This window comes from Aethalodelphis obliquidens, unplaced genomic scaffold, assembly GCF_003676395.1.
Source record: "Aethalodelphis obliquidens isolate GAN/ISIS:26980383/991018 unplaced genomic scaffold, ASM367639v1 scaffold51, whole genome shotgun sequence".
NCBI lineage: Eukaryota > Metazoa > Chordata > Mammalia > Artiodactyla > Delphinidae > Aethalodelphis > Aethalodelphis obliquidens.
Genome location: NW_020837995.1, coordinates 1176201 through 1199864, shown reverse-complemented (window position 1 = coordinate 1199864; position 23664 = coordinate 1176201). Strand labels below are relative to the sequence as shown.

At 35.2% G+C, this 23664-nt stretch overlaps 1 protein-coding gene across 7 annotated transcripts in view; it reads right to left on the bottom strand.

Annotated features, from left to right (window-relative positions):
* Window positions 1-18854: 18854 nt before the first annotated feature.
* The window catches only part of KATNBL1 (katanin regulatory subunit B1 like 1), a 63049-nt gene continuing 58239 nt past the window's right edge, over window positions 18855-23664 (bottom strand). For 6 of the 7 annotated variants that reach the window (XM_027083781.1, XM_027083780.1, XM_027083782.1 and 3 more), the window contains 5 exons: window positions 23153-23203; window positions 22969-23058; window positions 22536-22625; window positions 21634-21727; window positions 18868-19848 (listed from right to left, as the gene is read on the bottom strand). In XM_027083781.1, coding sequence (XP_026939582.1) covers window positions 19816-19848; window positions 21634-21727; window positions 22536-22625; window positions 22969-23058; window positions 23153-23203 — 358 coding nt within the window. In that variant the 3' untranslated portion in view covers window positions 18868-19815. Of the gene's footprint in view, window positions 19849-21633; window positions 21728-22535; window positions 22626-22968; window positions 23059-23152; window positions 23204-23664 lie in introns of all 7 variants that reach the window. The other variant, XM_027083784.1, reaches the window with a different exon arrangement.

The window sequence follows — 23664 nt, the reverse complement described above, 5'->3', positions numbered from 1 at the left end:
TGTTAAAATATTAGGTAGAAACAAACAAACAAAAACAAAGCACAAAATGATTGCAAGCTTCTTTTAGAGAGGCTTCTGATATCATTCCATTTCATTTTTTCTTTGTACTTAGCTCTAATACTCAAATTAAGAAATCCTAATTTGTAGTATTTTCTAATATTTGTGGTATAAATACTCTCACCATGACCAATGACAATTATTATGTCATGCCACTGAAGGGAAGGTGGAGTTGGGATGTGCACAACTGGTTATTCCAGAAGTTGGTGCAAGCTGGTTGCAGCATACCGTTGCATGTGATCACAGTTGAGCCATACCAACAAACTCAAGACAGTCGATTCACCCCCACTTATGATCCAGTCATGGTTAGAGTAGATATAATCTGTTCCTGCTGTGCTCTGCCCAGATTCCTGACTCCCAAAATTGTGAGAGTAATAAAATAGTTTTGTTTTAAGCCACTAAGTGTTTTTTTTTAAAAAACAGCTTTATTTGAGATCTAATTCACATACTATGTAAATTCACCCATTTAAAGTGTACAATTCAGTGGCTTTTAGCATATTCATAGTGGTGTGTCCATCAGCATAATCAATTTTAGAACATTTTCATTACCACTCCCCCCAATCCTTCCTCTTTAGCTATCATTTCCCAATCCTTCCCCAAAACCCTTCCCTAGGAAACCAATAATCTATTTTCTGTCTCTATTGATTTGCCTGTTCTGGACATTTCATACAAATGGGATCATACAATGTGGCTTTTTGTGACTGGCTTAATTTACTTAGCATAATATTTTCAAGGTTCATCAATGTTGTAGCAAATATTAGTGTGTCATTTCTTTTTTATTATCAAATAATATTCCATTGTATGGATATACATATTTTATTTATTCATTTATTAGTTGATGAGCATTTGGATTGTTTACACTTTACCTTAGTCCCTCCAGGCTGATACAACTCGTAAATTAGGAGTCTTATTTTCGTTTTGTGACCCTTACTATACAGCGTCCTAGTTAGAAACAGAATGAATGATAAAAGGACTTTCCATATTACTCTTTACAGATTTTCTGCTTTATGGCTATATTTGAATAATGAATATGTTTCACATACACAAGGAATGTACAATGAGACAAATTATCTAAATTAAACTGTGGTAAAAACAAAGTACTTTAGATATAATAGCAACATAATTGTTCCTTTTCTCTGCCTTAACGCACAGGCTTATTAGAGTTATTTTAGCATCAATTTTCTTAAATAGTTTTGCTTATATTTATTAGGGTATTGGTAGATTATAATTTAGCCACAGATTAGACCTGATCTTGCCAATTTTGATGCAAAGGAGGTTTTGATGTCTACTACAACCTCCATAGTTAAGGAAAAATATAAGCAGGAACACCTTTGATTTCTTGCTATATTTAGCACAATAAATTTTAAACGGAAATTTTCTTGCTCCACCTATAACTGAAAAGGCATAGCACCATGGGAATGATGTGTAGTGCTGCAGTAGCAGAGAGACATGGTTAAAAGTATACATAACAGGTATGAACACACAGATATATTTTAGATCTTATAGAGAAATGACTGCTATTAAGAACAACTGAAACAGCAGAAACTGATCAAAAACATCTGTAATTAATATGTATCATAAAAATATTAGACACATATTTTGGGAGAATAAAACATTCTTTGAAGAATCACAAAATTCACATATGTCAGGCATGATATTAATACCTAATTAAATGCCATATTCAAATGTCAAATTTTGCTTAGACTGCCCCACCTCCACCCCTTTTGCCCACCTCTTTTCTCTTACTATTTTAGGGGAGGAAAATAGCTCTATGGTTAAGAGCACAGACTCTAGAGTCTAGTTGCTTGCTTTGCTACTTATGAGCTGTGTAGTCTTGGGCAAGTCAATTAAACTCTCTGTACCTCCATTTCCTGATAAGGACAATTACAGAACCTACCATATGGTGGCTGTGAGGACAAAATGAGTTAACATCAATACATGTAAAGTGCTCAGATCACTGCTTGGCACACAGTTAGTATTCAGTAACTGTTAGATATCATCATCTCCAGAAATTTTTTCTTCTGAGGGCCTTCAATTAAAACAAGGGCTTCTAAAAAGGGTGAAATATTTGTGTTCCTTAGCATTATCACTTCTGATCTTCAATTAGACATACATATGCACAATATCAACAAGAAGTCAAATGATTAGAAAAATGTTTATTAAGGTAAAGCTGCAAGGGACTTCCCTGGTGGCACAGTGGTTAAGAACCTGCCTGCTAATGCAGGGGACACAGGTTCATAGCCCCGGCCCGGGAAGATCCCACATGCCGCGGAGCAACTAAGCCCGTGCACCACAACTACTGAGCCTGTGCTCTAGAGCCCGCGAGCCACAACTACTGAGCCCACGTGCCACTACTACAGAAGCCCGCGCGCCTAGAGCCCATGCTCCTCAACAAGAGAAGCCACCGGAATGAGAAGCCCGCGCACCACAACAAAGAGTAGCCCCCGCTCACCCCAACTAGAGAAGCCCACGCACAGCAACGGTGACCCAACGCAGTCCCTAAGAGGGCTGAAGGGATCACAAACCGAATCAAGTGACTCAGCAAATCCTGTTAGAAGGCAATGCATTTATTGAGTACTCTTGCAAATAAAGTGTTGTAATATTTCTATAAATACAGAAACTTAAAACTAATCAGCTAGCTGTTGTGTATTTATTGAGATCTTTAATATCTTAATATACAAAAAATGGGAAGATCGGGCTACAGTGAAGGAGCTAAGCTTATTAAGGATTAAGGATTTAGCTCATTTTCTGGCACAGCATTCAGAAATATTAAAAAAGAAGTCTCAGTTGATATAAAATGGTGTGTAAATCTGCCTTTCCAAACCAAATTTGACATAGCTTTATCAAGATACTTTTTCTCTGTGGAGCCAAAGCAGAAGTTGTATAGCATGCTGAGGACTAATTGTCATGGACCAGAGTTAATTATTATTTTGGGTATTGAGCTAAAGTCAGACCCATTTCTCCTAATCCACATAAATGAAAACTACTTCACCTGATGATTTCTCTGAGCCTGTTGTCAAGTGTTTAAAACTCAGGGTCCCCTGATCCTAATCCAGTACTCTTTCCCCTCTGCCACACTACTTGTGACTCTGCATGTGCTAAGGAACAGCTTCCTTCTGAATCCTTAAAAGGAAAAACTCAACTTCCCCAGAACATAAGCAACTTTGGAATGAAAAGTTCAGCAATTTCATTTGAGATAGTTCAGGGAATGTATTTATTTCAGGCTAACCACACCCCTGCAGAGGAAGTGCTTTTGGCATATGGCTTCATCTTGTGCATTAGGAATGCAATCTGCAGTCATTGCATAACTACTGTACAATGCCAGTTTCACGAGGCAATGGTATTTTAGCTAAAATAGTTATCTCAGGGAGGAGGTGAGTTGTTGGTATACTTAAAGGCTATGATTTTACCTAATTTATACATAACTTTCTATAAAAGATAATGGCATGACAAACCCAAAGGAGAGCTACAGTTTTGCTTTTACAAACCATTTATAATTAAAATGGGACTATTCTCTAAAGAGCCAAAAGTAGCCATTTAGAAAGAATGTTGATACAACAATTCAGGAAAGAAAAAGCGAAAAACAGATACTTAGAATTTACCAAGTAGCCATTTACTCAGATGATACAGGACACAAGCACTGAGGGCACATGGAGACTAGCAATTTACAATCTAAATGAATATGAACAAGGATGTTCATGACATGTGGAAAAAAATTAAAAAGCAAAATATCAAAAAGGAAGGTGAAAAGAATATTTTTAGCAAAAATGTGAATTAGTTTCTTTAAGGGCGCATTCTCCTCAGCTTCCAAAGGTATTAATGGCTAAATGAGACAATTATTGTTGACTATAGGCACTATGTTGTACAGCAGACCTCTAGAACATATTAATCTTGTATAACTGTAACTTTACACTCATTGAACAACTAGTCTCCATTTCCCCCCTCCCCCCATCCCCTGGTAACCATCATTATTTTCTTCTTCTTTAAGTTTGATTATTTTAAATACCTCATAGAAGTGGCATCATGTAGTATTTGTCTTTCTGAGAATGAGTTATTTCACCTAGCATGTCTTCAGGTCCAACCATGTTGTTGCAAATGGTAGGATTTTCTTCTTTTTTTAAGGCTGAGTTAATATTCCATTGTATGTATACAGCAAATTCATCTGTCTGTCAGTGCACATTTGGCTTGTTTCCTTATCTTGGCTATTGTGAATAATGCTGTACTGTGCACTTCAAATATTTTTAAAATTAATTAATTAATTTTGGTTGCGTTGGGTCTTCATTGCTGCACATGGGCTTTCTCTAGTTGTGCCGAACGGGGGCTACACTTTGTTGCAGTGCGCTGGCTTCTCATTGTGGTGGCTTCTCTGGTTGTGGAGCACGGGCTCTAGGCATGCGGGCTTCAGTAGTTGCGGCTCGTGGGCTCTAGAGCTCAGGTTCAGCAATTGTGGCACACGGGCTTAACTGCTCCACAGCATGTGGGATCTTCCCAGACCAGGGCTCGAAACTGTGTCCCCTGCATTAGCAGGCAGATTCTTTTTTTTTTTTTTTTTTTTTTTTTGCAGTACACGGGCCTCTCACTGTTGAGGCCTCTCCCATTGCGGAACACAGGCTCCGGACGCACAGGCGCAGCGGCCATGGCTCACGGGCCTAGCCGCTCCGCACGCGGCATGTGGGATCTTCCCGGACCGGGGCACGAACTCATGTCTCCTGCATCAGCAGGCAGACTCTCAACCATTACGCCACCAGGGAAGCCCAGCAGGCAGATTCTTAACCACTGCACCACCAGGGAAGTCCTGTGCACTTAAAATTTTGATAAGAGGATAGTCCTCGTGATAAGTTTTCTTGCCACACACACACGCACACACACACACACACAAAGGACACAAGGAAATTTTTGGAGGTGATGGATGCTTTTCTTTTTTTTTAAGATTTTTTTTTGATGTGGATGATTTTTAAAGTCTTTATTGAGTTTGTTACAATATTGCTTCTGTTTTATGTTTTTTGGTTTTTTGGCCCCAAGGCATGTGGGATCTTAGCTCCCTAACCAGTGATCAAACCTGCACCCCCTGCATTAGAAGGTGAAGTCTTAACCACTGGACTTCCAGGGAAATCCCATGGATGCTTATTTTTTGATTGTGGTATGATAAACATCAAATTGTATGCATTAAATATGTGCAGTTTTGGTATATCAATTATACCTCAATAAAGATGTAAAAAATTAAAATAAGTTTAAAAATGATCTGGAAATGTAACCAAGAGTTCTTCTGGGTCAAATTCTTGTAAGGAAAACGTCCCAGCATCTACTCATTAAACAAGTCATAGTATGCAGGGAAGGGTGGAAAGAACCCAAGACAAAATGTCCTTTAAAGTTGTACCTTAGTCCACTGGATGCCAGTACTTCACCTGTACTCAAAGCCAGTACTCAAAAACATCAATATGGACAATTAACTAATACATAGGCATATGTTATTTTAATTGAAGTATACTTGCTGAATAATATTGTATGTCACAGGTGTACAACACAGCAATTCACAATTTTTAAAGGTTATACTCCTTTAGTTATTATAAAATATTAGCTATATTCTCCATGTTATACAATATATGCTTGTAGCTAATTTACTTTATGCACAATAGTTTGTACCTCTTACTCCCCTACTCCTACATTACCCTTCCCTCCTTCCCTCTACCCACTGGTAACGAATAATTTGTTCTCTATATCTGAGTCTGCTTCTTTTTTGTTATATTCACTAGTTGGTTTTATTTTTTAGACTCCACATAAATGATATCATACAGTATTTGTCTTTCTCTGTATGACTTACGCCACTTAGCATAATACCCTCCAAGTTCATCCATGTTGCTGCAAATGGCAAAATTTAGTTCTTTTTTGTAGCTGAGTAGTATTCCATTGTGTGTGTATGTATGTGTGTGTATATATATGCCACATCTTCTTTATCCTTTTATCTGTTGATAGACACTTAGGTTATTTCCATATCTTGGCAATTGTAAATAATGCTGCTAGAAACACTGGGTTGCATGAATTGTTTCAAATTAGTGTTTTTGTTTTTTTCAGATATACAATATATCCAGGAGTGGAAGTGCTGGGTCATATGGTAGTTCCATTTTTAGTGTTTCGAGAAACCTCCATAGTTTTCCACAGTGGCTGCACTAATTTACATTCCCACCAGAAGTGTGTGAGGGATTCCTTTTCTCACATCCTCTCCAACATTTGTCATTTGTGTTCTTTTTGATGGCAGCCTAACAGGTGTGAGGTGATATCTAATTATGGTTTTGATTTGCATTTCTGTTATGATCAGCAACGTTGAGCATTGTTTCATGTGCCTGTTGGCCATCTGCATTTCCTCTTTGGAAAGATGTCCATTCAGTTCTTCTGCCCATTTTTTAATTTTTTTTTTTTTTGATGTTAAGTTGTATGAGTTGCTTATATATGTTGGATATTAATCCCTTTATAGGTCACATTATTTGCGAATATTTTCTCCCATTCAGTAGACTGTCTTTTCATTTTGTCGATGGTTTCCTTTGCTGTGCAAAAGATTTTAAGTTTAATTAGGTCCGTTTGTTTTTTTGCTTTTATTTTCTTTGCTTTAGGAGATGGATCCAAAAAGATATCACTGTGATTTATGCCAAAGAGTGATCTGCCCATGCTTTCCTATAGGAATTTTATACTATCTGGTTTTACATTGCTGTGATTTATGTGAGATTGTTCTGCCTATGTTTTCTCAAGGAGTTTTATAGTATCCATTTTGACTTTATTTTTGTATATGGTGTTAGAGAATGTTTTAATTTCATTCTTTTACATGTAGCTCTCCAGTTTTCCCAGAACTTGTTGAAGAGACTGTCTTTTCTCCATTGTATGTTCTTGCTTCCTTTGCTGTAGATTAATTGATCATATAAAGGTGGGTTCATTTCTGGGCTCTCTATTCTGTTCCATTGATCTATGTGCCTGCTTCTGTGCCAATACCATACTGTTTTGATTACTGTAGCTTTGTAGTATAGTCCAAAGTCAAGGAGTGTGATTCCTCCAGTTCTATTCTTTGTTGTCGATTGTTTTGGCTGTTTGGGGTCTTTTGTGTTTCCATACACATCTTTAAATTATTTGTTCTAGTTCTATTTAAAAATGCCATTGGTATTATGATAGGGATTACATTGAATCTGTAGGTTGTCTTGGGTAGTATGGTCATTTCTTAAAATATAAATTTATTTAATTTATTTATTTATGGCTGTGTTGGGTCTTCGTTGCTGCACACGGGCTTTCTTTAGTTGCAGTGTGTGGGGACAACTCTTCATTGCGGTTTGCAGGCTTCTCATTGCGGTGGTTTCTCTTGTTGCGGAGCACAGGCTCTAGGCACACGGGCTTCAGTAGCTGTGGCACACAGGCTTAGATGCTCTGCGGCATGTGGGATCTTCCCAGACCAGGGCTTGAACCCTGCACTGGCAGGCGGATTCCTAACTGCTTGCATCACCAGGGAAGTCCCAGTATGGTCATTTTAAAATTCAAAAACATGTTACATCTTTCCATTTGTTTGTGTTGCCCTCAGTTTCTTTCATTAGTGTCTGATAATTTTCTGAGTGCAGGTTTTTTCCTCCTTAGGTAGATTTGTTCCTAGGTATTTTATCCTTTTTGATGTGATGGTAAATAGGATTATTTCCTTAATTTCTCTTTCTGATATCTCATGTTTAGTATATAGAAATGCAACAGATTTCTGTATATTATTTTTGTACCCTGTAACTTTACTGAATTCATTGATGAGATCTAGTGGTTTTCTGGGTGGTGTCTTTAGGATTTTCTATGTATGGTATTGTGTCATCTGCAAACAGAAACAGTTTTACTTCTTCCCTTCCTATTTGGATTGTTGTTTTATCTTTTTCTTCTGTGACTGCTGTGACTAGGACTTCCAAAACTATGTTGAATAAAAGTGAGAGTGGGTATCCTTCTCTTGTTCCTATCTTAGAGAAAATGTTTTCAGTTTCTCATCATTGAGTATGATGTTAGCTGTGGGTCTGTCATATATGGCCTTTATTAAGTTGAGGTATGTTCCCTGTATGCCTATTTTCTGAAGAGGTTTTTTTTTTTTTTAATCAAAAATGGATGTTGAATTTTAGCAAAAGCTTCTTCTGCATCTGTTGAGATGATCATATGGTTTTAATTTTTTGTTAATGTGGTGTATCACACTGGTTAATTTGTGGATATTGAAAAATCCTTGCATCTCTGGAATAAATCCCACTCGATCATGGTGTATGATCCTTTTAATATACTGTTGGAGTCAGTTTGCTAGTATTTTGTTGAGGATTTTTGCATCTATGTTCATCAGTGACATTGGCCTGTAATTTTCTTTTCTATGATATCTTTGTCAGGTTTTGGTATCAGGGTGATGCTGGCCTCATAGAATGAGTTCAGAAGTGTTCCTTCCTCTGCAACTTTTTGGGATAGTTTCAAAAGGATAGGTGTTAACTCTTCTCTAAATGTTTGGTAGAATTCACCTGTGAAGCCATCTGACCCTGGACTTTTGTTTGATGGAAGTTTTAAAATTACTGATTCAATTTCAGTACTTGTGATTGGTCTGTTCATATTTTCTGTTTCTTCTTGGTTCAGTATTGAGAGATTGTGCCTAAGAATTTGTCCATTTCTTCTAGGTTGCCCATTTTATTGGCATATGGCTGCTCACAGTAGTCTCTTAAGATCCTTTGTATTTCTGTTGTGTCAGTTGTAACTTCTTTTTCATTTCTCATTTTATTCATTTGGGCCCTCTCCCTTTTTTTCTTGATGAGTCTGGCTAAAGGTTTATCAATTTTGTTTATCTTTTCAAAGAACCAGGTTTTAGTTTCATTGATCTTTTCTATTGTTTAGTCTCTTTCATTTATTTCTGATTTTTATGATTTCTTTCCTTCTACTAACTTTGGGTTTTGTTCTTCTTTCTCTAGATGCTTTAGGTGTAAGGTTAGGTGGTTTGAAAATTTTGTTTCCTGAGGTAAGCTTGTACTGCTATAAAATTCCCTCATAGAACTGTTTCTGCTTCATCCCATAGGTTTTGGATTGTCGTGTTTTCATTTTCATTTGTCTCTAGATTTTTTGATTTCCTCTTTGATTTCTTCAGTGATCCATTGGTTTTTTAGTAGCATATTGCTTAGCCAACACATATTTGTTTTTGGGATGTTTTTGCAGTTTTTCCCTGTAGCTGATTTCTAGTTTCACATCATTGTGGCCAGAAAAGATGCTTGATATGATTCCATTTTCTTAAATTTACTGAGGCTTTTTTGTGGCCTAGCATGTGATCTATCCTGGAGGACATTCCATGTATAATCTGCTGCTTTTGGATAAGATGCTCTCTATATATCAATTATAACACTAAACATAGTCATTGAATCACAAAAGAAGAAAAAAGAAGGGGGAAAAAAGACCTACAAAAACAAATCCAAAAGAATTAACAAACAGTGGTAAGAACATACATATTGATAATTGCCTTAAATGTAAATGGACTAAATGCTCCAGCTAAAAGACACAGAGTGGCTGAATGTATACAAAAACAAGACCCATACATATGCTGCCTACAAGAGACTCACCTCAAAAGAAACAGACAGACTGAAAGTAAGGGGATGGAAAAAGGTATTCCATGCAAATGGAAATTAAAAGAAAGCCAGAGTAGCAATACTTATATCAGACAAAATAGACTTTAGAATAAAGACTGTTACAAGAGACAAAGAAGGGCACTACATAATGAGCAAGGGATCAATTCAAGAAGATATAACAATTGTAAATATATATGCACCCAACATAGAAGCACTTAAATATATAAGGCAAATATTAACTGACATAAAAGGAGAAATCAATAGTAACACAATAACAGTAGAGGACTTTAACACCCAACTTACATCAATGGACAGATCATCCAGACAGAAAATCAACAAGGAAACACTGGCCTTAAATTATACATTAGACCAAATGGATTTAACTGATATATACAGAGCATTCAGCTGAAAGCAGCACAATAATACATAAGTATAAATATCATACATCTAACTTAGAAATAAACAGGAATGGCCATGGTATACAAAACTCTCTTTTAAGCTTAATCATTACTTGGGTTTCGATTATAAAGGTCTGAGTCATCTGTTGACACTAGGGCAAATAGCTTCCCTCTTCTGCAGCTAGTCATCTAGTAAAAAGTAACATACACTACATAAAGAAAAAAACACTAAAATGTTCAATATACTACCTTATGCATTTGAGTATGAAATTGCTTACATGTCAGTCACCCTAAAACATATAGATAATAACTAAATCTTTCAAAGTCTTTCCCAATAGTATAGTTTTAGAATCATGGTACATTTATATAGTATTTTAAAACAACTCCTTGAGGACAGGGACTGTATCTAACCTTTCTGCTTAACATCAACAAGCATATAGCAAGTAACCCGTTGATTATGGATGGCCTCCCTACCTCAATCAGCTGACATCTTATTACCCACTGGGTATCTGACCGCTTAAAGCCTCTGTTTAGCATCTGGAAACAATGACATATAGTAAACAGAGAACTTTAGACATAGCCTCAATCATACCTGTCAGCATCCATTGGGACATAAAACCAACTTTTTAATTTTCCAATAAAAGTTTTAGGAAACTTACTTGAAATATGACTTTTAGGGAGCTGTATAATCAGAATGAGGAACAGGAGAAAAAAAAATTGTATTAGTCTTTCTTGAGGAAAAAAAATATTCCACAGATTCTACTTTATAAAAATTTAAACACTTGTTAACAACTTAATTGTTGAACGTTGAACCAAATGTTTCTTTGGTATTTGTAAACATTTTGTTTATAGTGGTTGTATACATATATTTCTAAACTATCAGTGTTACAATTTACTTAGATCACTACTAATAAATATTACTAGTATGTATTTGAGGAAGCTATTCCTTCCATATAGTCAGCTGTTGCTTTTTACTTAAAAGAGGTGGAAAAGAATGATCAAGAGGTAAAAGTAGCAGACATGAAACTCACACATGTGATTTGACAAATGGGGGTGGGCCAGCTGCTACAAGCAGCTCATGGAAGCTGTGTATATTTTATAAATATCTTTTAATTAAAGTATTTGATTTCAAAGATATAATGCAGTTCCTCAAATACACTAGTCAACAGCTGAATTAACATGTAAAAAAAAAGCACTAAGCTGTGTCATTTAAACACAAATCTTATAACTGAGTCCTCCCGTATTAACTTGTATTTGCAAGGAATTAATAGGTCCTACTACCTCATAAAAGCGGAAAAAGAAAGTCTTTATTTTCATTTAGTTCAAATTACAAAAGTGTATCATTTGTCCAAGAAAATCTTAAGTATATGGTTTCATACTTTTCTAAAACATTAGCTACTCTCTTGAAGACTACACAAACACATGTTGATTATTGTAACTATAGTTTTCCCTATTTAAATCCAAACTTACGTCAATATTTAAATAATAAAATTTACAGAAGATTACTTTAAATAATTTGACCAATCTATAATTTCTAGTTATCATGAGAAACTTTTAAAGCAAACTTTTGCTATTTCATATTTTGAAGATTTGTAGAATGAAGTCATTATACACAATAATCTAACTACATTCTGACTAAGCAGAAATTACTGATTAAATTATTAGACTAAGGCAACAATAACATGGCCCTGAATCAATATTATCAGACATTCTTGAAAGCCTAACATGTTAGGTTTGTTTCAATTGCTATCCAGTCACCTTTAAAAATTGTCTTTATTTAAAAAAAAAAAAATGTCTTTATTTTAAAAAGCTCATAAATGACAAAATAAGTTATATTCGAATGTTCAAAAATTATTAGAAGGGTACTAAATAACTTTCTATTGATCTCTTTTGCTGTTAATTGGCTTTAAAAGTGCCAAGTGAAAGAAAACAAAACTATACTAGGTTAAATCACCAATAACTTTTCAAATAATGTGGAGAATAAAATTTTATTGCTGTTCTTTAAAACAAACATTTAAATGGTTCTTTGTGAAAGCAAGCCAATATAAAGTGTGATCTTGCGAGTTGATGAAGACTAAGGACTTTCACCTAGTTAGCAGTGTAAACACACTAAACCATTACTGGAGAATGTTCATTCAATAAGTCATTTATGTGTCCATTTGTAAGAAAACCCCCCTCCCTTTACTCTGCATAAAGATATAATAATCTTTATGGTTGATCACAGCATAGGATAATAGGTTGATCCTAGGCATAGGGTAATATTCACATTATATATATATGTGTATGTATAATTAACTAGCTTTACCTACCTCTGTTCCTATTCACCATTAGTTTTTTCTCCATTTCCAGCATTAAGTGATTTTCTTCCTGGACAGAGTGCAATGATTACTTTTTATTTAAGAATACAGAATCTAACGAACAATTATTTAGGCAGAAGAGAAAATTATTCACTTAGAAGCACCTCATTAGATGGACTCTTTGTCGAAAATGTTTTAAGAGAGAGTCAGGTTATTTGGAATTCATTTATTTGGGTAGGGCTGAATCTTAAATATCAAATCTTAGTTCTATACTGACTCAACATTTATAGTACTGCTTAATGTTATGTCAGTTTCATAAATAAGGACTGAACTACTATTTATTCAGAAAATTAAGTTTGATGGCTAGGGGAAATACACTACAGTAGAAGTTGAAATTTTGAAATTTTGTTCCAAAATACTTAGAATCATTTAAACAAACCTATGTTTCTTTTCAAAATACAGAAAATTATATTCTTTTTCCTTATAAGCTCTCTTCCTAAAATTTTTTAAAAAGTACGTAATGATTAGTAATGGTCAAACAAAACAGAATCCTATACTAAAAATTCTTCAAAGGTAATTCTGAAATATTTTTTCACCTCTTCCAATTTCCCCAAAGAAATTAATAGCTTTTAAGACATAGCTTTAATAGGCAAAAAAGTTTTTCAGTTACCTTCAAGCTTTTCCAGGATATGGAAAGTAGGAAACAATATACCAAACATCAGTATGTAGAGTATGAATCCATTTGCATTAAAAATATGCATACATATGGAATAAAATCTGGAAAGATAGACACAGTGGTTCCTCTCTAGGTGGATGAGATTATGGGTAGTTAATTTTCGTCTTTTTCTTATTCTATTTTCAAAAGTAAGTATGAACTACTATTGTAATTTAAAAAGGAACTAATAGAAAAAAAACCCTCACATGATTCTCAGTTGTTTTAAGATAAAAGCAGAAGAGAAACACAAAACATCAATTCCAGGAAAATTTATGTATTTTACGCATTACATGAAAATACCTTAATTTTGAACTTTTTTATAGATGGTCCTTACTTGCGTGGGTCCTGTGTGGAGTGTAAAACCATACCATAGAGAAATAAATGTAACATCTTTTAAGAATCAAACATGGGTCTTCCCTGGTGGTGCAGTGGTTGAGAGTCTGCCTGCCAATGCAGGGGACACGGGTTCGAGCCCTGGTCTGGGAGGATCCCATATGCCGCGCAGCAACTGGGCCCGTGAGCCACAATTACTGAGCCTGCGCTCCGTAACAAGAGAGGCCGCGACAGTGAGAGGCCCGCGCACCGCGATGAAGAGTAGCCCCCGCTCACCGCAACTAGAGAAAGCCCTTGCACAGAAACGAAGACCCAACACAGCCAAAAATAATTTAAAAAAGAAACACATTTTAGCTAAGGTTGTATTTTGTTGCAGCATGAACATTTATAAACCAATTTCATAAAACAAAAAAGCGAGAGAAGAAAATTGGATATTTTGATTCTATAACTACTCATTTTTAGCTGCTATGCTATCGCACAATAGCTTTGGACTACTAAATTACTTCCTCCCACAGTGTATGCCCAAAGATGCCACACCCTTGCATTTTTATTCCTAAGAATTAAATGCCTACTACTGGTAGGCTAGGTAAATGCTAGGTACTGGGGATATGACAGAGAACACAGACCCTGGCCTCATAAAGCTATCAGTCTACCTGGGAAGACAGATAATAAGCAATTACAATACACTACACAGAGTTAAAAACAGGGTTGAGGTGAAAGACTTGTGGCAGAGTCCTCTAACAGCTGAAGAGGCTTCAGAGAAGTCTCCGAGAAATACTGTGTTTAAGCTAAGACCTGAAGGCTAAGAACATGATAAATGGGTGAACTTTGGGAGAAGAGTGTTCAGGCAAACCACCCTTGCAGAGGAAGTGTAATGTTTTTCAGAAACTGAAACAAGTTCATTCTAGCTATAGCATCGGGAGGGGAAGGGAGAAAGGTGGCACTGTCGAGATTGTAAACGATACTGTTTAGAATCTCTCCTAAGTGGCCTTAAGGAGTGACACGGTAAAAATTTGTGCTCTATAGACTATTCTGGGGGAGCATGTGTGGAGAATAGGTTGTAGGGATGCGGGACAAATGCCAGAGAGGGCAGTCAGGAGGCTGCTGGAATAATGTGGACTAAGTAATGGCAGAAGTGGAGGGATACAGCAAGATGAGAGAAATTTAGGGGGCTGTACCAACAGGATGTGATGAGCGATTTGGAGATGATTCAAAGATGACTCATGGGGTTGTGGCTTGATAATTGTTGATATTAGGAATACTCAATGAGAATGGAAATCCAACACCCAGACACAACACTTTTATCTCCCTGAGTGGTGGTAGGAGAGGGGGTTGGGGGCAGGTTCAGGGCAAGGGAGTGGAGGTGGAGAATGAGGTCAATTCTGGATACACTTTATTTAGGATGTCTACAAGATAATCCCAGTGGATGTTTCCAGTAGGCAATTGGATATATAGTGTATGCGCTGAGTTGGGTTTAGAGCAAGATATACATTTGAGAATGATAAACATACAATTCAGTGTTTTCTCAACCTTAAAAAAAAAAAGATCCATGCCTATTTGATCAGTCAAAAAATGACCTCCCTTCTGTTCCCCAAATGAGAACAATTAATGTGGATGATAAAGGACGCCATGGGAATAAACAATGTTTTTTTCAGGGAAATGGTAGAGGGAGAAGAGAAAAGAACCTAAGACAGAACCTTGAAGAATACCTATGTCTAAGGGAGAGGGGGCGTGGGGGGGGCTTTCAAGAGATTGAAAAGTGAACTGGTTTCTCCCCTTCACTGATTTCTTGTCATCTATATTCTAAGTAAGGGGAAAGGAATCTGGATGGCAAAGGGGGGGAAAGATAAGCATCTTCTAAACCTTTTGTAAGCTTTGGAACCTACCTAAAAGGAAGGTTGTTAACTTGCATTTCTCTTGCTGTCGTTGGGCCTAAGCTACATGTGTACAGAGGAACCAGCGGGCTACTGCAGGGCAAATGAGAGGTGACGCAGGTCCTCATTCACTGGTTCAACTAATTCATGCAGAGGTCTAATGAAGTTTTTACATTTCTCTCTCTTTCTCCTCCTTCCCCTTTCTTTTTCAAATGAAAGTAGAAAAGTAAATGGATGCAAATTCTGCTCCTGACTTCTGGAAAGTGAAGTCTAATTCCAATCCAGGCCCCATGTTGCAAGTTTGGTTAATAAATGCAATACAGTAATTCTAGAAGCTAGTAATTGTAGCAATTCAGTGTATCCCAGGACTCTCACTCTAGCTGGATCAACTCTTCTGAGCTTTTGTATAAATCCATAGTGTCACAACCGTCTTGGCCAGGTCCAGGACCTTTAAAAAAAAAAGTCCTGGTTTAAATCTGATTGAAAATACAGAACACTGTAAAGCACAGAACTTGAACACAACGTACATTTGGGGGCTGACTCCTTATCTAGACTCATGGCATCTACCAACAGAAAAGTTCTTCGTAGTTCAGAGAATAGTAATTCTGTATATCAAAGAATATATAATAAGCATTGCTATAAAAAATACTGGCAGCTGTGGGGCTGCCCTTTCATAGAACTACTGGTACACAGTAACTATGTCTTTTCATGTTTTATGATTAATTATAGTCTGTAAGAGAAAATACTGTGGTATATATTTGTATTTGTACTTAATTTTTACTGAGGTTTGATTTTAGCATTTACTGTTAAGTCAATGATCTGACCCAGAGAAAATTATGATGACTACAATATTCTATATATTAAGTACAGCATTGGAAAATGTACTCAGTATCCTGGTTTTATGATATGCAGTATTTATTTTTATTGTTATACTTGGTGCTGTTATTGAATCAATCAAATTATATTACAAATTAGAACCATACAGTGTTTAAGGATGAACTTTTTATTCTATGTGCCTGTTACAGATGAAAAAGGAGGGGAAATAGTGTGTCACAAAGTTCTATGACAATTTCCATAGCTAGAAGAATTAAAAATTAAGGGAGAAAGAATAACATAGGAGTAAATACCTACCAATAAATGTCCAGCAATACTATTTTCATCTGAAAATAATCTAGAAAATAAAAGTCTGTGTTGAAAGATAAGTAGTGTATCCAAATAGATCACTCCAGTTGAGTCAGCTGCTTGTGATTCTATTTTTTTTTCTTTAAATCAACAAAGGCAATTGACATTACCATTTTGTTCTTAAATAGGAAGAAAAATAACTGGGAATGACCCACCAAAATATTAACATAAATTTTGTTTTTTCAAATTCCTTGACTAACTTAAGTAACTAAATAAACATTTAGATATAATTTCTATTATCAGCATTTCATAGCTAATAATTATTACTCAAATTAGTTTTCCATTGATAGTAATTATATCAACAACTTGCCAAATATAGAAATGTTCTAAGTTTGAGAGAAACTATTTCAAAGTCCAGATATATAGCTTTGAACCCACACAAGGATTTTTAAGGTTAGGACATGACATGTACCAAGTATGTTTAGGGGCATTAGGATTTACTTCCTCAGTAGCCCTTAGAGTTCAGTGCTGATATTAATGATCCCTCAAAGTAGATATAGATATTTATATCCAAATTCTCATACCTCAGGATTCATGTAAATAATGTATGTCAATTACTTTTGAAATTACTGCCAAAAGATTAGTTTTAAAAACCATCTGACAAGGCTTGCTTCTTAACTTTTAGCTTTTATTCTGAACACTCATTATAAAACCATTTACTTTATCTCTAGAAGAAGCAAATTACTTGATTATAACCCTCTACCATCTCAAAAAACTACCTGTCCCTGGACTTGCAAAGTTAGAAAGTCATGAACAGAAAACTGAAGAAGGTAGAAGAGGTAGAAAGGCATAGAGACCTTGGGTAGTCCTTCAGTTATACTGCTTAGCAACACGGCAACAAAAGAGCGATGACAGACAGCAATTGTCCTAATCTAGGTCAATACAACAGCCAAAATACTTTGTAAACACTTTCTTTGGCTCTTTCTGGAGATCAACACTGTTCTAATTAAACAGCATGAGAAGGGCTTGATAACAACCTAAGAGTTCATCAATATTTACTTATCCAACACCTTTTATCCAAGAATCTTAAAATCAGCTAATACTAATCATAACTCAGTAACTGAGAGAGGTAGGTACTAAGGTAAACTGCAAAGGCCAAGAACAGAAATTGGGAGTGTGTGCCATTGAATAATATTTGTGAGCTAAAGACTGCTGCCTTATATGGCTCTGAGTATGTAAAAAAGAAGTATTATCTACTCTCCTTTAACAAACCCAAACTCAGCATTAACAGGATAATACCTTTTTTTTTTTTTTTTTACTATGTTTCATTTGTATTTGTACCTAATTTTTACTGAAGTTTGATTAAGTTTGATTTTCAGAGGACAATGTTTAGTCATTGAACTTACCCAGAGAAAACTATATTGACACAGAATTTTAGATATTACATTATTTTTAATATTATTTTAAATATTAGATTAAAGTCTATAGTATCCCATGTGCCAATTATTAGTTATCTTTCCATTTGAGGTGAAGGGTTTGTGTTATGCCATACACACCATCTTCCTTGTGACCAAGAGTGAATTTGTGAGATGGATACCTAAGAGAAGGTGCAGTCTGTAGCCATGAATAGTTCTGTGTATGTGTGTACAGTTAATAAACACCTAAAAGGATTGAACTCTTGTCCTTAGCCTCATTAGCACCATGCACCAACTGCGTTGACTGGTTGAAACTGTTAGATAAGAGAGTGCAAACTAAAAGGAATAGGAACAAAGGAGGGTTGTATTTCATCATCTTAAGGTTTCACAGAGATGATGCAAGTTTACAATTCAAATTCCCATCTCCTGAAAAATGACTTCTTAAATAACTCTCAAAACTCAGAAGTGCAGTAATCTGAAATTATTCTAATCTAAAAACTTTAGAGAATAACCAGTTACTACAATTGATGTTCACTGTAAGGAATACATAGCTATACAAAATATAGCTACACAAAAATAGAACTCAGTGAAAAAATAACATGTTTTAAAGCAAGAAAGATGCTTGTTTTGGATTCTTATCAGTAGTGGCTAATTGGATAAATGCTAAAGATTTACATTCAAGTGCTGGAAGGATTACTGCACAAAAATTCAATTACTCAAAATCTTTGCTCAGACGTCTCTCAGGCTTATTAAAGATGAGATGATGTATGAACCACCAAGAGTGGCATTTAACCCCAGCCACTTTCAAGATAATGCATACAGCTGTTAAGACATTCCAGAATGTTAAGACATTCACTGATACTAAGAGTGGTATTAAAAAAAAAAAGACCTCATACAGTCTGCTGGCATTTCATACCAAACTTTGGAGGAGGTAGTAAAGTGTTGGAATTTAAAATACAAGGTCAGCACTAAGTGTAAACAATTCTAAAGCATTGTATGCAATTCTTTAAACATATGTAGTGGAAAAAATCAGAATTCATATAAAATCAGAATTTAAAAAAGCAAAAAATAGAAATATTTAGTGAATTTACTCAAATGAAGAAAACTTAAATGATACAGAACTGAAAATATTAGAAATCTATATACAATAAAAAGTGAATATAAATTAGCCAACTCCATGGACATTTCCAGTTAAGCATTCATACAAATACACAGTCACCTTTTTCTTATGTATGGGGATAACACATACACATATGACATGATGATTCTGGCAAAAAAAATAAATCAGAGATACTAAAAATATTCTCAAGTTTTAAGAATGGTGTGGAATAAGTTTAAACAACAACATTCTACATGAATGGAAACCCCTGATTTAATTCCATGATTTTATCATGCCAGAATCATGGTTGGTTTTAATTTTCTTAAACAGATATTGGTATCATACACATTGGCTTATTAATAATTAAGGCATTCTGCATACACAGTATCTCAGTGTGAACAAAAAACTTTTAGTATTGATTATCTGCTATGGTTTAAACTTTCAAAGTCTTTTCAACATAAGAAAATAGTAGCTGCACACATTTAAGTGTTTTTTTATAAAACACAATCTTAAAAAAAGTAATGATGATTGGTCTTTATAATTCCTAGTAATAAGTCCTGTCTTATTTTTCACATAGTATAAATTATATTCTTATGCAGGATTGCATTAAGACCCAGTAGTTCTTAAACAATGTTACCAAATAACCATATAAATCCCAAATTGCAGCAAAGGTGAACAATCTTCATAGTGCACTTTCACCTCACTGAAGTTGAAGCTGCTCCTTTTGGATATTTTTCCACTTCAATGTGAAGTAGATCCTTAGCGTTTCATTAGTGGTTTCATTATGTGGCTTTTTAAAGGAAAAAATGGTTTTGATTTCTTCCACAGTTCACAGTTCTCAGTTGAGACATTTTTGGGGAAATCATATAGTCCAGGGGTGTTTTGAATAACCAAATGCTATTTAGTAGATGAAGTCTCTCAATGCAACTGTAATAAATAAGCATCTACATCCTTAGAGAATAAAACAAAAACATTTCATTAGCCAGTACTGTAAATACAACACATACACACACCCCATTTTCTTCTCCCTTTTGGTCACTAGCTTTGCCTGTTTCCCTTTGTGACCTTTTGAGGGCAAAAGATTTGTCTTACTCAACATTTTCTCTGCACTTTTGTAGCACACAGCATGTGCTCAATAAGTGTTTGCAAAGTGCTTAGTGAATGTTTTAGTTTCTGTGATCAAACAACTCTGCTTTTATAGAGTAAGCAAGATCATTACATCATTCACAGCAACTCCTTCAGTGCTATATAAACTCTAGACCAGCTTGAGGATAGCCGTTCTGATTTCTACCCTCAAAAAATTGCATTGAGGGTTTAATATTGTAAAAGAGGTTTTATCATAGCTTAAGGAACTTCATAGATCTTTTAATCACTCAATATTGTTTGCAATAATAAATACAGTATCTTAAGGTTATGTTCACAATAAAGCTTCTCCCTTTATAAAAAATTACAATTGAAAGCAAATTTCTAAGGAAACAATTTTTCAGTTCTACTACTAAGAAGACAAGGCACTTCCAGAAAAAGGTGATATATCACGTATTCTATTTTCTATCAACTTTTACTTCATTTTCCCTCCTATTATCAAAAGAACAATTAAAATTGTAACAATAAAAAAACTTCAGGAAATTGATTTCCGTTCATAACATTTTCATCATTAAGAATTCTACACAGGGCTTCCCTGGTGGCGCAGTGGTTGAGAGTCCGCCTGCCGATGCAGGGGACACGGGTTCGTGCCCCGGTCTGGGAAGATCCCACATGCCGCGGAGCGGCTGGGCCCGTGGGCCATGGCCGCTGGGCCTGCACGTCCGGAGCCTGTGCTCCGCAACTGGAGAGGCCACAACAGTGAGAGGCCCGCGTACCACAAAAAAAAAAAAAAAAAAAAAAGAATTCTACACAGTAAAATTATACACAGTGGTAACACACTTGCTTGATACATCATTATGCTTCCTCTCATGAAGGTTATTTCAAGAAGAATTTTATAAGTCCAAGACATAAATCCTCTTATTGACATCATTATGCTTCCTTTCATGAAGGTATTCCAAGAAGAATTTTATAAGTAAGTCTAAGACATAAATATAAATATTGTATTTTTTTAAACTAAAGAAAGTTTTTATATTTCTGGCTAATACCAATTTATATGATAGCAGTATGCCCAATACAAGGGTGGAAATATTTCTTAACAGTGATTTTTTTCCTGCAGTTATGTTTTAACTACCAAAACTATTTTGGAGTTTAAATATTAAAATCCAAAATAACACTGTACCTTTTCCTTTGAGACAAGCAAATCAATAAAGAACGATGTCAAATTCATACTGTGATTTGAGCAATTTAACTTTCCCAAAAAAGCATGACATTAGCAAAAGCCAAGTAAAAATACCCCCAAACTGATTATGTTCCTCACCCCTTGCTTCTGAGTAGCACTGTCTTTTCAGTTGCCTTTTTAACCTGGGTTCTTAACCTTTTTTCAAATATTTTCCTCTAATTGGAGCTAGGTCATTAAATACCTACTACCACATTATTTCTGTGGCTGTATCTGAAACACATTCAATGACTAATTCCTGCATTCCTTGCCAAAGTCATATTCATATCCAGAGGACCTTAAGCGTTTATGAATATGAAATTGACTTTAGATGTTATTAGAGTAGTACTGAATTGGACATTTGAAAGAGTTCGTTTATGAATGTATAATACTATTACATTATGTCTAATTTTTAACTAAGCTTAAATATAGATTACCTTGGCTATATTACCAGTATATCCTGGAACCAAAGTAAGATGGTTTTCCTGTTCCCACAATCCACTTAATTGTTGTTTTAAAATCTGAATATTTCTAGGAGAAAAAAAGAAGAAAAAATGCAAATATAGTAAGATATGGACTTTGGTAGTAAATACACTTAATGAAAACAGCTTTAAAATTTTCAAGTATTTTTCAGGATACAATTATACCATTTGAAGTCAAGCAAATCTTTAAACTAGTACATGTCAATCATGAAAATTAACGGTTACCTAGTTGTTAGAGGAAGTAAGAAAACAACAGGCATTTGGAACATTCAGACAATCGAGTATGAAGTGGGAAAGTGGGAAAATTCTGAGAGCCTAGAAAACAAATTATGGATTTAAAGGAAACTGTTGGGAGATTTTTTTTTTGTAATTTCATGATAATCTGGCTCATTTGGTAGAATACCCACACATTTTCACATCAAGGCAATACTCAAATTATGATTATAATACAGTTTTTAGAAGTGTAATCATCCACACTGGACTCTCATGTTAATGTCTGGGAGCCAAAGGACCCCACAGGATGACTCCATTCCTGTGCCTCAATCTTATTCCACTAAAAGCCATCTCTTTTTCTCTCTCGCACTCCTTTCTAATGGATGTAAGGGTTAAACCACTGCTGTGCTTTTGCCTCCCCAAATGAAGGGTAGGATTCTGCCAGAACAATATATACAGGGGGTTACTGGGCTCTGGAATTCAACTTTTCACATATGAACAGTATCCCAATTTAATATTTCTCTGAAAATGAAGAGAATAAGTATTACATACTGATAATCATGAAATAAAATTCTCACCTAGCTTAATCAAGCTGCTTTTCCTGAAAAAAAACTTTATTAGTATGAGTTTAAAGGTATACTCACCCATCATTTATAATTTCTGTTTTGGATGATAGTTCTGACCACCACCTTTTTATGACTGCTTGAAGCCAGTTTAAACCAACTATTATATATCTGAAATGACATTTCATTACAAAATTCAAGTGTTTTCATCCAAGAAGCCTTTAGAAAAGATGACACTCTACCCCCCTCAAAAAACACATACACACTTATCTTTCCCTTTTAAAAAATTTATTTCACTACTTTCACAAAACTATACTTTATGTAACATGTTTATAGACAGTTTTATAATTGTTCTCTAGTCATTCCATATTCTTTTCCTAATTGGACTATAAGCTCCTGGAAAACAGAAACCATGTATGTCTCATGGAGCTCAGTCTACCACTATGCACTTATAAGGCACAAGATCAAGGATGCTGAAAGAGAAAAAAGAATTGAGATTCAGATTAGCACTTACTCTTCAAATTTGCTTTTAAGTAGTGACTTTACTAGAGGCAACAAGTCTACACAGCAGCCAAGTGAGATGTATTGTTTTTCCTCCTGTAAACTAAAGTAAATAAATACTAAGTTATAAAATTATGAACAGGTCATCATTTGTCCTTCTTTAAATGTACTTTTTTTCTGAAAAATATTCTTTATACCTATTGGTGAGCACAGGAAGGCAATCCACCACAACTCCAAGGTCTTCTATCCTGTGGGAACAAAATTGCTTAGATAGCTGATTTCCTTATTTATTTTCATATTATAACCTTCACACTGCTTTTGAGAAATCTACTCATTCAACAAATGATCTGAGTGTCTATGATGAGTCAGTTGTTGATCTGAGTGTCTATGATGAGTCAGTTGTTAGGGATGAGTCAGTTGTTAGCCGTGAACAAAGAAATAGGGCTTGTATTTCAATGTGTGTGAGTGTGGGAGGAGGTGGAGAGGGCAGGGACAGACAATAAACAAGTGAAATATATAAAGCATGTTGATGGTGGTAAGGGCTATGGAGAAAAATAAAATGGGAAAGAAGGATAGGGAGTGAAGAAATACGTATTTTTAAATAAGGTAGTCAAGGAAGGCCTCACCAAGGTAACATTTGAGGAGACTTAAATACAGTGAGGAAGGTAATGGTTAAAATTTTCACTCAAAGGGGATTTTTAAAGGTTGG